Source organism: Rhagoletis pomonella, unplaced genomic scaffold (assembly GCF_013731165.1).
Source record: "Rhagoletis pomonella isolate Grant_MI unplaced genomic scaffold, Rhpom_1.0 Rhpom_scaffold_00013, whole genome shotgun sequence".
Taxonomy (NCBI): domain Eukaryota; kingdom Metazoa; phylum Arthropoda; class Insecta; order Diptera; family Tephritidae; genus Rhagoletis; species Rhagoletis pomonella.
The window spans coordinates 2,899,990-2,920,917 of NW_023458567.1; the positions used below are offsets into that span (position 1 = coordinate 2,899,990).

Genomic DNA, 20,928 nt, shown 5'->3' on the forward strand with positions numbered 1-20,928 from the left:
CAAGTTGCTTCCATTTAACCTTATTTATATCCATAGATAAACAGACTTCAATACCAAAAGATATAAATTTTTTTTAAATAAATAATTACTTACAATACTTCATACATATTAGCGATGATAATAGGCCGTATTCTTGTTTTCGTACGAATCGAAAATTTATAATTTTCCTATTGTATTTATAATCAAATATTTCAAATTTTCAATTCGTACGTAAACAAGAATTCGGACCAATAGCTTATGTTTGCTCTAAAACTTATAGAAAAATTCTTACTAAAAACGTAATTAATAAAAAAAAATTTTATCAGTAATAATTGGCAACTTCATGCAATATTTTTGGTTTGAAAGTGATTTCATTTGAAATTGTTTTGTTTTTGGTTTAGGGTTCGATTTGGTAAAACAAAAAATTGTTTAGTTACATACTTATGTGTGTATGTATGTAAAAAAAAAATTAGTTGGCTTCCTGTTTCTTATAAGACAAGAGGACTAGATTAGGAACCGTATTTGTACATTTGCTACTTTTAATACATTTTTACAAGCTATGACACACAAATTTCGCATTTAATAAACTACATACTTAAAAAATTACGCACACTAACAAAACCGAAAAGAAATGCCGCATAACGAAAACAAAAAAAAAAAAACAAATGCTTAGTGAGGAACGCATAACCAAAAAAAAAAAAAATATTTAGACACAAAATACTTGCAACGCTAAGACTTACAAATCTATACGCTTATTAACTAAAATTTAAAAATTAGCTGCTATGCGCACACTCTTAAAGCTGCACGTTCTCCAGCTGAGGTTGTGCATCTTTTGACTTCGACCCTATTTATACATTTTCACCAGCAGACATGCCACATCCTCCGCATCATCGAATTCCATCTCCTCCGCGTAGGCGTCTAATTCGAGAATTTCGAAGTTCTCTGCCGCCAGTTTGAAAGCCTCGCTCATTGTATGACCAGCCGCATTACCAGTGGAGGAGGAGGATGCAAGCGAGTTGCCAGCGGCGCGTAACACTTCATCTCTCATCATTTTCGCCGTCACACCACTTTCCCCCGCCACTTCTTGCGCATTGAGCTCCAAAGCGGCCGCATCGCTTTCAATCATTCCGGTCGCACCAAGCGCCTCATCTGCAACCTTGCCGTCTACTGCGCTTGCCTTCCTCTTCTCATCGACCACCTCTGCCGCCTTAACTTCCTCCTCCTCCTCCTCTTCCGTATCGGACTAGCTGCTGCTTGTCGGCGTTTGCAAACCATTCACTTTGCCGGGAAAATGACACATGCACGCTGGCGTCGGATTATGCGCCGCATTAGCGTCCAACTTCTTCGTAAGCGTCTTCCAGTACTCGATTTGTGCATTCAACAAGTCAATTTTTCTCTCGCGCTCCTTTATCGCCAGCGACATTAGATAATCATTATTGCGGCTATTAGTGCCGCTGTGTGCTCCACCGCCGGCACCCAAGCCGATGCCGCTGCTGCTACCACTGCTGCTGTTGCTGTGATTGTGCAGGCCGCCACCGCCGTTGCCCCCATGGCCGTTGTGATGACTGTGACCGTGATTGTGCCCATGACTGTGACTGCTTTTGTGCAAGCCAGCATAGCCGGCGTTGGCATTCAAGCTCAGCAGCAGCTGATTTGTGCTATTGATAAGACTGCTGTTGCTGTTGTTGTGGTTGCCTGTATGTGTAGCGCGCTGCAGCTGCGGCAGTGGCGGCTCCGGCGGATGCACGGCGCTCAAGCCAAGACCGTTGAGTAGCAATTGCTGCGCGGCTTGTTGTTCGGCGCTCACCTGTTGGCGTGTGCTGGGCGTTTGACGGCCGTTATGATGGCTGCTATGTGCGTTGCTATTGGTGCCGGCATTGTTGTGACTGCCGCCGCCGCCGCCGCCGCTGTTGTTAGGTATGCTGAGCGCAGAGTTATTGACGCCATTTTGTAGCGCCTTCAAATTGGCCAAGCTGCCAATGCTGCCAACGCGTATGCCGCCAACATTTTGTATTGTCACTTCGGGTTGTTGCTGCTGCTGTGAGCCGTTTTGCTGCGGAGGTGGACCATTTGCGGTTAAGGAACCACGTTGAGACGTATGTGCTGGCGGGAGGGGTGTTGATTGGCGTAAATCAGTGGCGAATATTTCATCATCTTCCTCCTCGAGGCAAACTTCCGGTATGTCCTTCGAGCTCAGGCAATCTCCATCGTCGTCGTCCATGTCCTCAGGCGGTTGCGACTGATCATTGTCGCTAATGTCCTCGGATTTTATGACAATCACGTCCGGATCCATGCCATCGTAGGCGAGAGCGGCGAGTTGTGGGAAGGGATTCTGGAGATGAATGGAAAAATAATACAAAAAGCCGAGATTAGTAGAAGTAGAAGAAACATAAATCCTCTAACTGCGTTTTGAAATCTTTTTTTTTTATAAATTTTCATACCCTAACGCAAACGAAAACTCTTCTTAAACCTTATGATTGCTATTAACTTACGGGAATCTCCAATAACTCTCTTATCTATTCCGCAGTTCGCGTACTCGTTGCTGCTCTGCTTTATCGCTCGCTCCCAGTTTAATCTGTACCGCTGGTAAATCGCACTTGTTATCAATCGCACGCCTACAGCCCCTTGTCTAAACACATATCTATCAAGCACTTAGCTACTATTCACTTTCCACCTCCCAACGGCAGGTAAGAGCCTCGCCTAAAACAACTCTGCACCCCATTTTCATTGCTAGCCACCCTTCCATGCCCGCACACACTTATCATGCTAATATTTTAGTATCTTTTTATATTTTTCATTTTGAACTCACCTTTGAGTCATCGTAGTCATCATCGTATTTGTGCTGTCGATTGCCGCCATAGCTGCCATTGCCCACGCCGCTACCACCGTTCGGCGACATTTGTTCCGATATGTATTGCGCCACGGACTCCTGCTGCGACAGCGTATGTAACAGATCCATAAATGTGCGGTTGCCCTTGCCTTCGCCACAGAGATCCTTCTTCAACAGCAGCTTCATATTCTTGTACAGTTGACGCAATTGCTTGGAGGAGCGTTGGTGGTAGACACGCGCGTTAAACTCTTTTGCTATTTGACGCCACACTTCGTCCTTTTTCCGATTCGATTCGGCATCGGTGCGCTTATTCTCGATGACGTCCTTATATTGAGCGGCAAAACCCAACACCATATTGCGCTCCCGTTGCGTGTAGCGGGGAGTCTTCTCCATTTTCATGCGCTTTTTGTGAGACGTCTTGAAGCTGCAGATTTGGTATAATACGCGGCACGCAGCACACAAATGAAGCAGGAGTATGAAATAAGACAGAGAGAATAGTAAAAAAAAATGATTAGCTTGATAAGCTTGCGTTGAGCCTTAAAAAAGTTTATCTACAAGCAGAGCCGGGCCGCGGCTGTTAACGAACCACAGCGTGTGTGTTGTTGAGCTGCGGGCTGTGTGAAACGGACTGGCCGTTTAGAGTCGGCCCAGAGCACGTATAACTGACAGTTAGGCGAGTATTTTTTTGTAGCCGCCTGACGGTAGTAGACCGAGTTTGTGATAAAACCGTGAAACTTGCATGCTTGTATGCGTGTCCAGCTACACATATACGCACATTTACTAACACATAAGCGCTTTGTTTTTTTGTTTTTTTTTTGTTTTACGTTGCTTTCTTGAGCGTGCGCTTTTTCACCTTTAATAAATATGCTTTTGTTTTGTTTTTGCTTTACTGACGATTAATTAATAAACGTTTGACAAAAACCAAAGCTAAAGCCAAAGCAGGGCGCAGCACACATAATGAGAATATTTAGCCCCAAAACAGTTAAGCGTCTAAACGGTAAGTTTCGAGCTCGCACTAACACTGGCACAACTGCAAGCAGACACACACACATATGCAGCGTTCGACGAGTTATCGTCGTTGCTGATAATGATAACGATTTTAATTTTATGATAAGCGCTCGCTTTGGTTTTGGGACGAACTGTAGCTGCGCTGAGCTTAGTCTCTGGTCTGTGGCGTAGTTCGCTTTGCTGCGTCTCCAAATTTTAGCACGCTACATACATGCATACATGCACCTTGTCCACCCTTTCCGCCAGCCAGTGCTAGCGCATATTTGGTTGTTTTACAAGGCATTAACTGTGCCGTAGCCACGGTGATGACGCGCTTGAATAGCTGGCGAAAGGCAGAGGGTGGCGTATAAGATGATTGTTGTGAAGAGGCCAGCGAATGTAGCTTATTACTTCAAAAAATTGCTTATGAACAATGAAAAACGGAATGAAAACACATTCTCGTACATACATACGTATGTATGTATTGAGGTGAGGTTAGGTAAGGTTAGGCGGCAGCCTCGCGGAGGGTTCACTTACGACATTTTTTATATTGTCTATTGTGTTGCCACTTAATAACTCGATTTTGCTAGAACGGTAACCGCAGATAATGCATACGTAATTGTTGTTGGTAAAAGTGCTGAATGCTAAAAACGAAGTTCCGCAGGCAGCCAATGATCACCCACCCCAGAGTATTCCTCGATGGTGCCGCTGAAATACGAGCCGAATTTATGAACCTTAATCTTGCAAAAACAGCACAGATACGGTAATGGGGGTTAGTGTTCAGTATCGGACCAGAGCTCCTATCAGAACCGAGAGTAGGCGCTTGGCCAGCTGAAGAAGCGCAGTTGTCCATAGCGCCAGTCGACTAACGGCTAGATCGTAGAACACTAATTGCCAGTCGAATGCCCCTTTTATACATATGTAGCTGCCACCTCTGATTTAAATACGAGCAGAATCAGACTTTCTCAAAAGCCCCGATGAGCTCTGTGGGTTGACAAAAGACGGCTGTGCAACTTTGTTGTCGGCAAGCTTAACATTCCATAGTTGCCTCAAAGAAAAACGATCATCTTAGTGAATAAAATACATACACATATATACAGGGCTGAGTTTCGCTCTCACTCGGCAAAATCAAAATACAATGTATTTCACTTGAGACCTTTAAACTCGAACTCGAGGGTATTTTTCTTAAGTTTCGCGGTGCTCTGGGCTATCGAGGCTTTTTTGAGTTTAAGCAAATATCCATAGTTTTTTAAACCATTCATTTGACTCTAATATACCTACATAGATCTCTGCCATTATATGTAGGTATGACTTCACCTGCTACTTAAAATTGCTGAATGGTTCTCCAATGCCTTTTGAAAGAACCCACTACGTACATATGTACATATCAACCTATCAGCGCTTCAATCTTATCTTAAACTTTGTTGTCGACGGCGGGCTGAGTATTTGTTTGCGTACACCTCACACAGACCAGCGCTATAAAACTTAGGTGCACAAACTCATACAAGTGTAACAAAAGTACTTACATATAGTTTCCAGCGCAGCTCTGACTCAGCTGGCTTTGGAACGTACATATGTATATCGCGCGCGCTATCAGTTGATATAGCCTAATTTAATATTTTTTTCCTATACTCGTACTCTGCGTGCAGGTAGTCTTGCCCACTTGTCGCCACGCCGAAGTGTCAGCCACCTTCGTGGCAGGTTGGATTGTGTGTGGTTGGATGGTGGTGCGCCTCTTGCATTTGGCATACACGGCTATCTGGCTGGCTGGCTGGCTGTCTGTCTGTCTACTACTCTTATTTGTTAACCTACTTAATCCTGCCCTCTCCGCTTATTCTTTACCAACGTGTTGCAATCTTAAATACACAGTCGCCGCGCTTTGTTTGCGCATTCACAATAAAATCTTCTATTTAGTTTATTCTTATTTTTCAAACTGGACTTGAAGCGCGTCTTACAGTGTAAAATATCTGTATAGCTAGCTGGCAGCTATGTATCTGTGAAAAATATTTTCTCAAGTTACAATGCCCCCTGCTACAAAATCTATTATTTTCTAATCAATGCTTTGTTTTAAGTACTTATGTAGATTTTTAAGCTCGTCATTGTATGTTTGTTTTATTTTGTTCATACAAAAGTATGGTTTGTAATGATCAAGCGAATGGCCTCCCACAATACGTCCGCCCCTACATTGACTGTCGCGTTACACGCCTCAGCCTGTCCTATCAGTTGCGTGGCTTGTTTGCACACTGTTAATTTTTTCCACCGATTCGCTAATGATTAATATAGGGTTAACTTGAATTTTTACTCATAAAGAAATATCTAAGCTGCTTTGCTCGTTGTTGCACTGGTTCTGGTGTGTGTGTGTGTGTGTAAGTGTGAGTTTTTGACGCCACTATTTCATCGACTTCAATTTGAAGATTAGATATCTGTCGCAAATATTCGATTTGTAAATATGTATATATGTATATGTGAATTTTTATGAGGTGCTTTTTTTCAATTGCTGGGGTTGAGTCGTAAGCGCGCGGAAAACTTTCAAGTTTAATCAAAGTGGGGTAGGTAAATAAAGACAGGTATTTTTTTTTCATGAAAGATTGTCTTTGTGTTCAACGAGCAAAAACGTGGCTTTTATTACTCCACCTTGATAAAAACGATTTCATGGAACAAGATCGAAAAAAATTTGAATGGGATGAGGACTAAAGAATTGTGAGCAGAAATCGGATTCGGTATGGAATAAAGTATTTACTGAAGCGTTTTTATTTGGTGAAAACCAAATTATGAAATCCAAATACATATTGCCAATCAAGACCAAGATTTTTAGGTCTACTTATTAAAAACCTCTCCCCTTTATAGCCACCGTCAGAGAATGTCCCTTCAGATGCGAAATATAATTTTTTTGGAATTTGTAATCAGCTTAACGTAGAGATTCGTCAGTAGCCTTTTCATACTCTGTATCGTTATCGTTATCGGTATACTATTTCATACACATATTCATTTATGTAATCATTTAAATATTTATCGATAAGCATTGTTGATATACATATTTATCGATACGCCCATGTAACATCATTTAACATTTTATCGATACATTTTGTTGATATAATTATAGATTCAACCATCGTTACCGCCAAAGATATATTTAATAATTATTCATAAATTTATGGACACCGTTGTTTAGTGCGCATTTTTCGATGCAACAAGCGGCGCAGTTATCGATGAATTTAACGATCGATATCGAGAAACAGAGAAACTTTTGTTGCTCATTTTCGGCAATTTCTCCTTTGGTGTTGCCCTTTGCGTTTACACAGAGAAATTGTTGTTTCAGCTGTGAACGGCCAACTAGAATAACTCAGACGAACGAGAGCACAATGCGTGTTAACGAAGCACGAGCAACTCGGTGCCCTTGCCCCTTCCTCGCTTCCCCCTCTCCCACAAGTAACGAGTTGCCGCGGCAAAAGTTTCTCCGTCTGAACCTAGACTAAGGAGACTTCCTCAAACGAATTAACAGTTCTCTGTGGCTTTAACTGTTGACTACTATGTTAACATTGGAGTAAATTTTGAAGCAAATCTACATACATACTTCACATCCGAAACTCCTCTCACTCCCCTAGATTTTAGTTAAAAGCATTGCAAATATGTATCTAGTCTCTTTTTACATCCGATTTTGTGCCTCAATCAGTTTTAATCGGCGGTGCTAAAGGTAACCTCCGATGGCCACAATTTAAGCGCTCACTATCTGCACCAATACAGTATAAAAGCCATACAGATAAAGATATGAAAAATAAAAATAATGTAAATAAAAAATAATGAAAAACAACACAGAACGAACACGGGCTTGAGTGCTTTGGTTGAAGCTCAATATCTACACGCGAACACATGAACACACACCTTCCCGGTGGGGCACAGAGCGGCAGGGTGGGGTGATAAAAACTGAAATCAAAAAATGTTATCGGTTCTTATCAGTAGATTCACCTGTGTGTGCAAGACTTTGCAGCTAATTGAACGCACATGCACACATACATACCTCTGTACATACAGTAAAGGCTTAAGAGACTCTTTGCATGTATTGATGCAATTGTGGCTCATCGTCTCAAAGTCATGCGTTTGAACTCGTATCATTTCGAAACACCACAGCACAAATGCCCACTTAACTGTAAATTTATCAAGCACTTAGCCAAGGATTGTAAGTGTGTGTGTGTGTGTGTTTGTATTTGTTTATTAGAGAAGAAAAGCTTATAAAATAACAAAAAAAAAACATGGCCTCAAAACAAGATAAAGACAATGTTTATTTTTTATATGTATTTTTACCTAATTGTTGTTGTTTCATCGTAGTTTTAGTATTACACTATCTCGAACGTAATATACTACATATCTACATAGTGAAATAAATCCCATATGTACATCGTATACATATAAATATTTTTTTTCAAATGGAGTTAGAGATCTCAACAGATTTTCTGAAGTCAAAAAAGGCTGTAGAATCATATCCAACTCCAATTGTTGGGTTTTTGAAATTGCAAATAAAAAAGGTATACAGCTAGACTGTGCTAAATCACTTAGCATTAACAGATGGATGAGCGCGCAGGCATAGGACCTCCAATTCTGCATAGCTCGATTTATACTACTTTGTAGATAATAAATACGAATCATTTTCAACCTTTCAACTGAGTCAAAAATGCATGCATATGAGCAGTCGAATATTCTTAATACCAAGAAAACAGCTTAGTTTTGGCAAATAAAGACACACAAATTTAAACAAAACTAGCTGTGTATTTTCCGAAAATACTAAGAAAAGCACTGCTAAAGCTTTATTTATACATTCCTATTACAAATCCATACGTATGTACATACATACATACATACATACACAGTATGTGTGGCGAAGAAAATGGGAAATTTATTTTTGGCTAAGCCAAAATCACAAACAAGAAAAGTCCAAGTGAGTGAAAGAGATGGCAGAGCTTGAATTTGCTGTTGTACATATGTATGTGCTCGAAATGTTCGATTAACGCGATCGAACGCATGGAAGAAGAGAAACGCTTAGGCGCAATACGCTGAGGATACTTAAAATAAAATAAAAACTAGCAGAAGGCAAGTTTTTTAAGTAAAAAATATTTCTTAGTCATTTGCCACTAATTGACAATGCTAGAAATGACAAAAATAAAAATTGGAGAGTTGTGGAGACTTTTATGTAATGCCTTAATATAACTTTATAACGAAAGGAAGAGTAATAAAAAATTTATTTTGAGTCTTGGAAATGCTATAAACGCGAGAATAACACGCTTCAGATGACAGAAAATGGAGGATTAGAAATATTACCATTTAACAGAAAAATACATACTTTTTTTTCAAAAGAACTCATTTAAAGAGTAAAACTCAAGCATAATAATTGCATGACAGTTGAGTTTTATATAAAAATCGCAAAAAATGTTGGAGACTTAGAGGCTGTGGAGATGTTGAGACATGTTTTTGACATGCAAAAATTTCTCCGAACAATAGTTAGGTTTGTTATTTTCAAAAGCTTTGAAAGCTTGCTCTACCAAACCAAAACAAGTTGGGGAGCTTAAGCAAAAATTAAGTAAAAAAATTGAAGTTTAGATTTGTAGAGGTTATTTTTTACCATTTAATACACAAATTAACCTATGCTACAAAGAATAGTAATTTTAATATACATTTTGCGTATTAGAATTGGGGACAAAAAAATTGAGGAGTTAACGCAGTGCGGCACTTCGGTATTTTTCAACAAAACCAAAGCATTCAAAAACCAAAATTTTGAACTAGATTGCCATAAAAGTGATTGCTTAACTCTCCAACAGAAAAACTTTTGGAGACTTTTAGAAAATACTTGTATACGAAAAATTAGCCAATTAAGCTATAACCTGCAAAAACTTGTTTGGAGAATTACAAAAGTGACGGCATGTAGTCTGGCATATTTTCTGTATGCGTTGTTTTGTGTTGGTTCTGATTAAAAGAAGTTATTTTATGTTTTTTTTGTTTTACATCGAAATATTCAGCATTTTATTTTTTTTTAGAAAATATGTAACTGTTGATTCTAAATTTTGCAAAAACTAATTATAGAGGCCGAATCGAAAGTGCTATAAAAAAATTAAATAAAAAAATTTGGCGTTAGATTTTCAAAGATTTCGAATCCGATTCTGCTAAATGGAAAATTATGTAAGTTGAGAGCCATCCGATTACCATGCGACTTACGAACAAATCGCTTGCGTCTCTAATTTTAATCGGAAATTTATCGAATCAAAACTGGAAATTTTTTTGAGAATAATAATAAATGTGTATATCACCAATTTAATACAGAAATTTATAAATATTTAGCAATAACTTACATTTTGCATCAATTTCGCAGCGAAAAAAAACACAGAGACACAGAACAGTCAAATCGAATTAAGAATGTGCCCGTGGGAGGGAATTCGCGATCGTAATTGGGGGAGCGAACAAAGTAATTCACGGTAACGTGGGAAAGCCGTATTAGAAGTTAACTACTCAAGACATTGAAACACGAGAAGCAGTGGAGAAAAGCGTTCAGCTTTGTCTTCAAACTACTTTAAATACCAAACCGAAGTCGTAAATTTCAACCATACACTATAAGAAACCCAAAGCATAGGGCGGAGATTTCGAAATGCGTTGCTATTTCCAACCCCACCTTCAACTCGCAAGCAAATATACACACACATATTTTATAAATGTACAAGTATGAATGCATGTATGTATGAATATGTAATGCACACGCACCCGCCAACAGCAAATCCGAAATTCCAATTCAAAATCGAAGTGATGAACGCTTACACTTCGCTTTTGCTGATCAACGCGCGTATACGCAACCCAACAGCCAAATTAAACAAAACAACAGTTAGCCAACAATCAAGTATTATGGATGTGTGTGTCGGTGGGAACGAGAGGGTGTACAAGTGAGCAGAGGCCAACCAACTAGCCAAACGAACGATCAACCGAACGAATAATCGAACAAGCGAACGAGCGAGTGATCGCGCACAAAAGCCACAAACGCTTTAAACCTTGGACTAAAATTAAATCGAAATGAATTTACGCCAAGATGTGGTGGCCAAAAAGTTCAAGCGAAAGCGGACACGAAAGCGATCGCGAGCATCTAAAAAATTATGCAGAGCGCAGGCACTTGTAGGCGTACGAGAGAGTGAGAGTTCACTTCGCTGGCCGCTATGCGATCGTGTGTGTGCGTGCGTATAAGTAGCCTAGGTTGGCGGCTGAAAGCTGTTGGCCACTACGCCTTCATATAAGCAGGCCACAAGGAAAATACGAAAATTGGAAAATGGAAAAGCCTTCCGCAGCAAGTCGCAATTGTTGTAAATGATACGTAGGAATGCAGCAGCGTTAGCGGCTGGCTGCCACCACAAATGTGTGCGTGTGTATGTGTGCAGTTATTCTAAACTGTTGCGTAGTGCTTGAAATATTGTTTATTTTCACATCCGCCTAACGCAGGGAGACAGCAGGCAGGCAGACTTGGATGCCTGCTTGAGTTCGCGTTATAGTTCTTACCTCTGTGAAAACGGCAAAATTGGCACCAATACTGCGGCTGCTACTCCCTTTGCTGCACTTCACAACTGCTTCTGCTGCTGAACTATGCCTTTTCTATTCACTTACATATGATTGATCGTGCAACCAGGCGATCGCTTAGTTTGATCGACAATGGATCTGCTGCAATCCTCTATCTGTTCCTTCTTATTTCAATGCACTTATTAAATACTTCCTTTGCCCGCCTCTTGTCTTTGCCGTGCTTTGCGCTATTACTTTCCACCTCAGCGTTTACGACGAAAGACGCGTGCACCGCGTTCAAAGACAGAACACAGACTAGACACAAGAGTTGTGCTCGTACAAAGACGATGTTTGAGTTCTATTTTTAATGAAAATTAATGCAACAACTACGCAACGTTTTTCTTAGCAAAGGAATATCTACAACACTTGAAGCAAGCTGATGTGGGCGAGCGCGCAAAGTGTCGGCTGAAAAACGGGTGAGGGCGGCTTGTCGGTGCGCTGCGTTCAGGTCAGCGCCAAAAGAACTGCTTACTTGTGCTGGCTGCTGTGCTTTTGTTTGTTGATGCTTTGGATTTTTAGTAGAAAACTCAATGAAAACACGGCACTGAAACAATGCTCGGAGGTAGTAATCGACGTGTCGGGATACGAATGTACACTGAAACACGAAGTGGAACTCAAATTGGCGCTGAGCGTTGGAAATTTGTCTGCGCTTGATCGGAACGATGCTTTTTTACAAATGGCTTTGAATTTTCTTGGTGGAAAACTTTTGTGCTGATCTTCGGTGTAGCGAAGGTAACTTAGTAAATGTATAATGGATGTATGTAAGTACATACATACGTTTACAGAAGGAAATACTTGAGCATTTAAAAATAGTCTATTAATTGAGATTACAGATTTTTGGGCTAAAAGATAAAAAGTAAAAAAAGTTTGAACTATGATGAAATCAGATTTCTGTTTTAGAGAGCTTGAAGTGTAAAAGATTGAATTTTACAATTCGCTTAAGAACTCCGGATGACTGTAAATAATATCCAAAAGATCATTTCCAGTGAGGACTTACATATTGTTAGTCCCACGCTACTTCGTTTGTCTGACAGCGCTGAGTTAGTACAAATTAATTACAATTAATTACAATTATTGAGAAATAATCGATTAATCGAATTTTTAAGGGCACTTGAGTATTCACAAAAACACTTTTCCAAAAAAAATATCTAATTCTCTTGTTAATTAGCCTTATTTTTAGCGGCGATAATTATTTATTATTTACCATCACCAACCGAGGTACCAACTAAATGACAGTATTTTGGTCGAAACTCCGTAAGGTTTTGGCTAAACAGTTTTAATTTCCTCCCAAGCGTCGATGATATATATTTCGCTTTAGTTGTAGGACTTGACAATTTAAATAAAAACTCATTTCATCTTGTGGGTGACCCAAATCATAATTTTTTAATTTTTTCTAGTGACGATTCGCTACCCGTTTCCATACAGTCATCTGCGCACATTATTTTATTTCGCAAGAACTTCATTACTGAGGCCAATGCTAACGGATCTTTGAAATGAATTTTTGTGAACCTCAGATCGAGTAAAGTTGATGCAGCTAGAAAAAAATATTGTTCTTTACCTCTGCTTGACCGAACGGGTATAAGTTTCGGAACCTCAAAGCGTGAATTGCCAAGTTTGTCCGAATTATTTAGGGTTAACTCTGTAGGAATAATTGAAAAGCTGAGCCCTGCCTCGTCTCATTCTACAAATCTTCGCCAGCTACCGGGAAAACTTTTTCAACACAAGATCTTAGGTCTTGTGGGGGGTGGGTGATGGTTACTGACGAACTTTATGAGCTTTAGAATGATCCTCCAGTTAGAGCATTCTAGAGTAAAATGAGGCAATGAAGGATACTGCATATCCTGGACCAATGAAGCACGCATAGAAAGCCCACTTTTTCACGATCTTGTAAGAACAGTCGAAGCCTCAGTAAAAGCAAAAAAAAATGCAAAAATTAAAATGCCTATGAAATTTTTTTAAAATTTATTTAGTATTTGTTTTTGTATATGAGCTCATTTAGCAATGTGTGGCATTAAATAAAAGCGCAGAATAAATACTAAAACCATTTCGTTTCAAAACCAAATGGCCTATATGTACTATGTACATAAGTATGTATATTTGTGCGTATGACTCAGCGCCGAAGCGGCCAACTGGTCGCCTGACTGCCAGACTGACTAACTAAAGACTGTATGCCTGACTTCTCGAGACAAAGCGTGCCAAAAAGCAACAAAAACATAAAAAAGGAGGCAAAGCCAGAGAGCAGAACCGAGAGCGCGATATGAAACGATTTTCCAAGAGTGTGCGATTGCTAATCTCGGACTAAAAATAGTAACCGAATACCGAAATATTTACAAAAACGAATGATTGCCTAAAGAAAAAAATACAACATTTGGATGGTGCATAGGCAATATATATCTACATATATGTATGTATAGTACATATGCGCGTACATACATACAGATGTATGTATGTAGATACGTAGAAAGATAAACAGACATTAGTAATAACAGATCGGAATTCTGCGATTGCTGCAAACCATAAAATTAACCACCCACATGTGTGTAAGCATTAGTACTTACAGAGAATAGAAGAAGAAAGGGGTTTGTGAAAAAGTTGCCTGCTTTGAGGCTGAGCGTAAGGAGAAGCAATTCCATTACCAGACTTGCGAACAAATGGTATTGAACTCTGGTTTGCCTAGGTGTTATTTTAAGAATAGTTCAATTACCTCCTCGAAACATGCGCGCTACTATTCTTGCTGCTGCTGACACTATAAGGCCTCTATAAATTTATAAACAAAAATGATGAACAAGTAAAGGAACCAAGACTCTATGGCAAGCCATAAATAAATCTGAACTCATCTCAGAGCATTTGATGCGCAGACGAACCAACGCACAGCAGACTCCGCAGCTACTACTTATTCTACTCCAGCAAAGACGGCAAAAGGAATGGGCGCAGCGCGGACCAACAGCACGCATACAGGAAATACTCACATACCCATAAACAAAGCACAGCGCCCTGCCACGGTGAGCCAACCCTATGAGCATTGTAGTGACGGACGATCAGCACGATCACTAATGTTGCTGATGGCTGGCGCATTTGTAAGACTGTTGGTGTTGCTGCTTTGCGCTACAAAGTTTCGAAATCAACGTGAAAAAAGTATGTACTTGCAACGAAGTGCATTGCATACATAGAATACGATATCTTCAAAAACACATACAACAATCCGTGATCATTGCTGAAGACACGATCAGTAGTAATGCGTTGCCAAGGTATACTCACACGCAAAGTCTGACACACATATGTATGTACGTGCGTACGAATACACAAGTGCAATGCCAGAGCTGAGCAAATATGTATGAAAATACGAATGCTGCGAGTTTATTTTTAAAACTCATATAAACTATGTATGTAAATGTATTTGTGCAGAAGTAGGCGAACGTGCACCTAAGTAGGAGCAACAGCGGCAACATTATAACAACAGCAATAATAATTTTGTAGAAATGTTAAATCATCGATTTTCCGTCGAATAACAAAAGTTCGAGACCGGCGTCTAATGACACAGAACAGCTAGCCAACCAGCCCGTGCCACAAATGAGATTAGGAGCAAAGGGAGCTGCGAGCTTCTCCGTAGACAGTAGTTGAGCTGCTCTGAATTTTATGCTCAGATCACAACGTCCGGATATTTATATCCACGTATCCTCTGGGTAGCGACAAAACACCCGCTTGGTAAGCGTGGAGCCTTGCGACGTCTGTGACGTGTGAGAGACTCCGTACTGGCGTTCACCCCAGTGGACGAATGTCTAGCCACAATCCGCATCAAAACGAGATTCTTCAATATCTCGCTCATCTGCGACCATGCTCCGAAGGAGGAGAAGGACGAGACGTCCAAGGATATTTTCTATGACCGCTTGGAGGGAACATATGAGCGCTATCCCTGACGCGATATAAAAACCGTGCTTGGCGATTTCAATGCCACGGTGGGTAAGGAAGGGATCTTTGGTGCCACTGTCGGAAACTCCAGCCTCGCCGACGAAACGTCCGATAACGGATTGAGGCTGATCGACTTCGCCGGGCCCGAAACATGGTAATATGTAGTACTAGGTTCCAGCACAAGAAGATCCACCAAGCTACATGGCTGTCTCCAGATCGAAAAAACGGGCAGCGAAATCGAACATGTTGTGATAGATGGAAGGCATGCTTCCAGTGTTTTAGACTTACGTACACTCCGAGGGCCAAACATCGACTCGGACCACAGCAAAAAATGTCCGCCCAACAAAGCAAGGAAGGCTAACGGCGAAAAGCTGCAATCACAACAGACGACCAATTTATTCGCCACTCGACTCACAAACCGACATACGCTCATTTAGTACCGCCGCCGTAAAAAGTAGTCGGATTTCAGCGAGCCCGAAAGAACAACTGATACGATGAGGAGTGTCAGGAAGCTACAGAGAAAAAAGATGCCGCCTATAGGGCCACGCTGCGATCGGGCGCAACGCGCGCTATGTGGGACCGCTTTAGGGATCTGAAGAGGGAAGCGACACGTATTTGGCGCAATAAGAAGAGAGAGGCCGACATACGTGAGTGTGAAGAGCTTGAAATGCTGGCCGACAGGAAAAACGCCCGAAAATTGTATCAGGGAGTTAGGCGACATACTGAAGGTTTCAAGATCAGGGCGAACTCCTGTAGGAACAACCATGGCGACCTAGAGACTGATATCCAGAACGTACTTAAATTATGTAGGGAACACTTTTCCACCCTATTGAATGGCAGCAGCACTGAAAGTAGTGGAGAAGACGAACCCGAGCCCCCCTCTATACGACGCTGGAGTCGATGTCCCACCGCCTGACTACGACGAGGTACGAATCTGGATCTGACGGACAGTTCGTGTTCTAAGTGCGTGCGCTAGTTCGTATAGATGCCCTCTGACATGCCTTGGCGAGGGCTCCTCTGCAAGCAAGTGTCTGTTTGGGTATCCACGTCTGTGGCTCCGTACTAAGAATTGCTTGCAGAGCATTGTGTTGAGCTCGTTAACGGGGAGCATTTGCGCCGCGTCATGTAAGTGATGTTGTGGCGAAATCAGAAGGCATCCGGTAGCTGTCCATAGTGCAGTGTTTGTACTGTCTGCAGCTTCATCCACTGCGTCCTACTAGTCCCCGGCGACTAGACTGGCGCTGCGTAGTTTAGAACCGGCCGGCCAATCTCCTTGTATGTTGCCAGCAACTTTTCTTTGTCTTCAACCCAGGTGGTGCCGGCTAGCGACTTTAGGAGCTTGTTGCGGCTCTGTACTTTGTTGACAATTACGGTTGTGTGCGCAGAGAAGGAGAGCAGACTTTCGAAAGTTACTCCGAGGATTTTCGGGTTATTCACCGTCGGAATTGGTTCGTCATCGACGTGAATACCCAACTGCAGTCTGACTTCCTACGAATTGTGCGGGAAAATTTAACTCACGCACGTTCACGACAGACAAAATTTCAATTACGCAAGATGACGGAGGATACGTGATTCTCGTGCGAGGATCATCGCTAAGGGGAAAGTTGATCTATCAGGTCTATTTACCGAGAAAATAAAACAAAGGCCTTCAAAAAGCCATTCAATATTTCCTTTAAGTATAACCATTTTTCTCTCTAAGTAAATACTTTCATTTAAATACCCTAATAGGTCAGGGTTTCACCAAAATTTGCTAAAATAAATTACCCAACTTCTTTTTGTTAATATGGAGGTTGATTCAGTGAATGAAATTGGACGAAACTGAGGAAAATTCTTAGCTCTTGAAAACCTGAGTGTTTACAAATGAGTAGGTAAATATCAAAGCTGTCTAAGTCCACAGATTTTTTCCATATTATTCATACTTTTTGTACAATATACACTGACCGAACAAATAAATAGTTTAAACTACTGGACTAATTAATGTCGATAAGATAAAAAGACATTTAACTGTAAGTGTAAATCAAAATTGCTTAAGTTAAGTAAGTAAGAACCGGTGGAGTCAGGCAGGTTGGATATGTATCAACTCAATAATGAGGTTCAAGAAGCTATCAACGTTCTGTCTCGAAAACTTGTCCTCTGACAATGCTCTGGATAAGATAACCGGTAAATTTTGTTACCATCTCATGAGCAGGTAACAAAATATTGCCCCGTGAAATATGCAACACCAGAATTTCAACAAAACTCCATAGCTGAATTGCTGAATAAATTAAAACGTTAGCAAGGTAAAAAGAAGTGGTGACAATTGTTGGTAACAAAATTAGCTGGTTACAAAATGTTCGGTTACAAGCAGAATATGCCTGTTATTCTTACGTTCCAATAGCTGTTTGAGAACTTTCTCTAAGATACATTCTTTTACCATGACGATTGTTTTAGAGTGTTATTAAGTTCAAGTTTATAAAGTCTCACCGTTATCCGTTGGAAACCAGTCTACCCTGTTAATAATTTTGTCGGTCTAAATTAATTTACAATTGCGAAAAGGCGATATATCGGTCAATGTGGCTAGAATTCCAAGTATTTAAGCTCTCTAAAGGCCTACCATTTCAATTCGCTTGAGCTTATATTAAATTTCCCCAGCCGAAATTCTTCTCTTCTCCAAACTATCCACTAATTACATTATATCATACCACGAACTGGAATACTCAGCTGTCCTTTGACCCAAAAATGAGGATTAAAATGAGCTCATAAGAGTCGCTAAGTCGCTGAGTGTTTTCTGCTTATGCAGACCGCAGTCGATACTTTTTGAAACTAATCAATAGCAAATTAATAGCAAGCGAGGACACAAAAACAATACAAAACACAACAAAGTGTGGGTTGGAGTGTGGGTGGAATTGAGACGACGTAGCCTGAAAAACCGCAGCCTAGCGTCAAACAAAAACAGTCGGTGCCAGGCACAAGCGCTCAGCAACTGTATAAATTAAAACAAAACAAAAGTAAATGCTGAAACAAGGCAACCAACCACAAGGATAATCGCCGCTAAAGTCAAAGTACAAATCAACAAAGCAGTTGGAAACAAGCAAAACAAAGCTGCGGCTAGCAAACCGAGCTACAAATCGAAGCGCAATTAAATGACAAGCCACGGAGCAATGAAGCATGGAGAGGAAGTGGAAAGGTGAAAAGGCGACAAGATAGAGAGAAATATCAGGAGTATATACATAGATAGTTAATTGGAACCAGCAGTTGGGTAGACAAGTGGCAAAAATGGAGTAAAGGTGTACTTTAAAACAAAAAAAAAGACATTAGGATTGTGGTGACAACACATATGTAGATAAGGATGTTTGTGTGGGGCCGTGATTAGAATCGTCGTGAAACGACAAAGGCGCGCGTAAGGACTCAAAACGGCATTTGAGGCGAAGCGCTGTTGCCACCTTAAGCTGGAGCATATGGCAGGGGGGAATTAGTACAGCGTGAATAGCAACTTGCTGCTACATACATTTGTATATATGATATATGTATATATGTGTGTATGTATGTACTATGTTTGTATTTGTCTCGGTCTGGACATGGCAAATAGACAAGTTGATGTCATAATCGAGAAAGTAAAGTACAAAGTGCTATTAAAACGCGCGCTCGAACACAAAATATTATCTAGCAAGGACAGCCAGACAAATAGTCATTTAGTTGACGACAGGGTATTGAGCGCAAAGAAAGCCTACGTCGATAGAGTACGGCAAATGGGGGAACGAAATAAAAACAAAATGAGGAGTGGCCGAAGCGCTCAAACGAATGAACGAACACGAGTTCGGCGACGTGTTTCGAAACTAGGTGGAGGCAAATTGCTGGACGAGTCATAAGACTCGTTTTAGATGCCGTTGTGTGCATTGAATTTGTTGAAGCCAACTTGGTTGGGGCATTGGATAGGGTGGTGGTGGTGGGTCTTATGTAAAGCCGAGCTGTAGCGCTTCAGCAGGGTGTAGATGCGGCGGCTGTTGATACAACAAAGAAGCAGAGAAAGAGCGCAGAGTAGAGCGGAGTATGTATTTAGCTGAAGGCGGACTTAAAAATTGCGCATTGATGGGTAGAGCGCGGAGAGCGCCTTGTGCTATTTTAGAAACGATTAAAGCTAGCAACTCAGCCCTGCCGCTTCAACTGCATGACGTGGTGTGCATTAAGCTAGGGGTGTGTGTGCATGTGCGAGGTAACTTTAGGCGCTGGCAACAAAGCTTGTCGACAGTATAGACAGCAAACTGCAAAATAAATTTGTGTGGGCAGGAAATCGATGAGAACCGCAATATGGCAGATAATCATGCCTTAAATGACAAAGCCTCAAATTTGCAAAGCATACTTTTCGGGGCTTTAAGAGAAAAAACGTCGATTGCTGATTAAAAATCGATTCATATAAGTAAAAAAATATATCAAATGGAGAAAAATTACATTTAAGAAATGAAATTAAACTTTTTTCCAATAAAATTATGTTATGCCAAAAACCTCTTTAAAACCAGTGAAGTTATAATCACCCACCGGAAATGCAAGAGCACGGCTTGAATATTTCCTATCAGATTTTGTTCAAATCGTTTTGTTTTAGTAAAAACTTTGCTTTACTTTTGAAAATATTTCAAAATTTCAATTTGCCAGAACCATGTGTATGCCCTTAAGCCGAACATCGAAACACTGCACACTGGTTAAACCTTAAACAGAAACCGGAAGGGGTGAAAAGACAAACTTGTGAATGGCTAATCGTGCATTTTTACAAACAGATTTCAATCCAATTGGACTTATTTAATATGGTGCACTCCACTATTGTTTCAAATTAGATTATATCTTTTCAAACTAATATTTTTCTAAGAAATTTAAATAAAATCACACACTCACCAGTATCAGCCGTTCTTCCAATGCAAAATGCACTTTTTGGTCCTTTAACTGCTTGCCACTAAAACAAAACCAACCTGCCACATTCGTTTCGAGCAAAAGCCAGCGTTGAGCTCTGCTTATCCTGCTGACGGGAGCGCACGCAATCGGTTGCTCTTTTTATTTGTTCGTTGGTTTTATGATGATGAAATGCTGATGTTCCACGCACCAACTATACAAACGCAAAATACACACAAACACGGGTAAAGAAAAAGGGACAAAACGCGATTTTACTTATGTTCCTTTAAATAATTCAGCACTAAAAAACACAAATATGAACGTCACTGCACACAATGAGCACAACAACGCAACTGCTGCTGCTGTTCTCCTTGCAGAGTAGCTGCTCCTCCGTTCGCAGTGCGTCAAGATTTTCCTATATTTGGCTTGGCTTTCCCCGTGGCTCGACACAATCCCGATCACAATGCTACGCTTGAAACGACGAATAAACTCGAACTGGGTTTTGTTTTATCGCTCGTTTGCTCACAACTAAAAGCCAACCCACCGCCACCCTTTGCGCGGCAATTGCTATTTTTCTTGCTAGTAGAAATTGTTGTTGCAAAATTGTTCCATGCGTTTAATTGGGTTTTGATTTTTTCAACCCCCACTGCATTCATCTGTCAAACACAGCTGAGAGTCAAAATACCGCGGAGAAATGAGCTGAAGATGCCGCTGCGGTAATAAAGATGGCGTTTCAAAAAATTCGTTCCTCATTGTGATGAAATAAACAGGCATTTAAACTA

General features: G+C 40.7%; 1 protein-coding gene across 3 annotated transcripts; it reads right to left on the minus strand.

The window, feature by feature from the left end:
• Positions 1-1,124: 1,124 nt before the first annotated feature.
• LOC118748493 (cell wall protein IFF6) lies at positions 1,125-20,694 on the minus strand. Of its 3 annotated transcripts, none has more exons than XM_036482981.1 (3): positions 20,153-20,694; positions 2,789-3,233; positions 1,125-2,311 (listed from the first exon to the last, which is right to left on the minus strand). In XM_036482981.1, the coding sequence occupies exons 2-3, from the start codon at positions 3,206-3,208 to the stop codon at positions 1,223-1,225; spliced, it is 1,509 nt and encodes a 502-aa protein (XP_036338874.1). In that variant the 5' UTR covers positions 3,209-3,233; positions 20,153-20,694; the 3' UTR covers positions 1,125-1,222. The 3 variants fall into 3 exon arrangements, with proteins under 3 accessions (XP_036338874.1, XP_036338875.1, XP_036338873.1); XM_036482982.1 differs by lacking the exon at positions 20,153-20,694 and adding an exon at positions 11,321-12,361; XM_036482980.1 differs by lacking the exon at positions 20,153-20,694 and adding an exon at positions 3,365-4,243.
• Positions 20,695-20,928: the final 234 nt, after the last annotated feature.

What these genes read in the sequence shown, in the direction of transcription:
- LOC118748493 (XM_036482980.1), bottom strand. Translation starts at nt 3,576, where the DNA reads ATGTGTAGCTGGACACGCATACAAGCATGCAAGTTTCACGGTTTTATC. An exon ending in GCCGCGGCCCGGCTCTGCTT is followed by an intron (nt 3,234 to 3,364) that starts GTAGATAAACTT and finishes CCAAATCTGCAG; the next exon opens with CTTCAAGACGTCTCACAAAA. An exon ending in ATGACTACGATGACTCAAAG is followed by an intron (nt 2,312 to 2,788) that starts GTGAGTTCAAAA and finishes ATTCATCTCCAG; the next exon opens with AATCCCTTCCCACAACTCGC.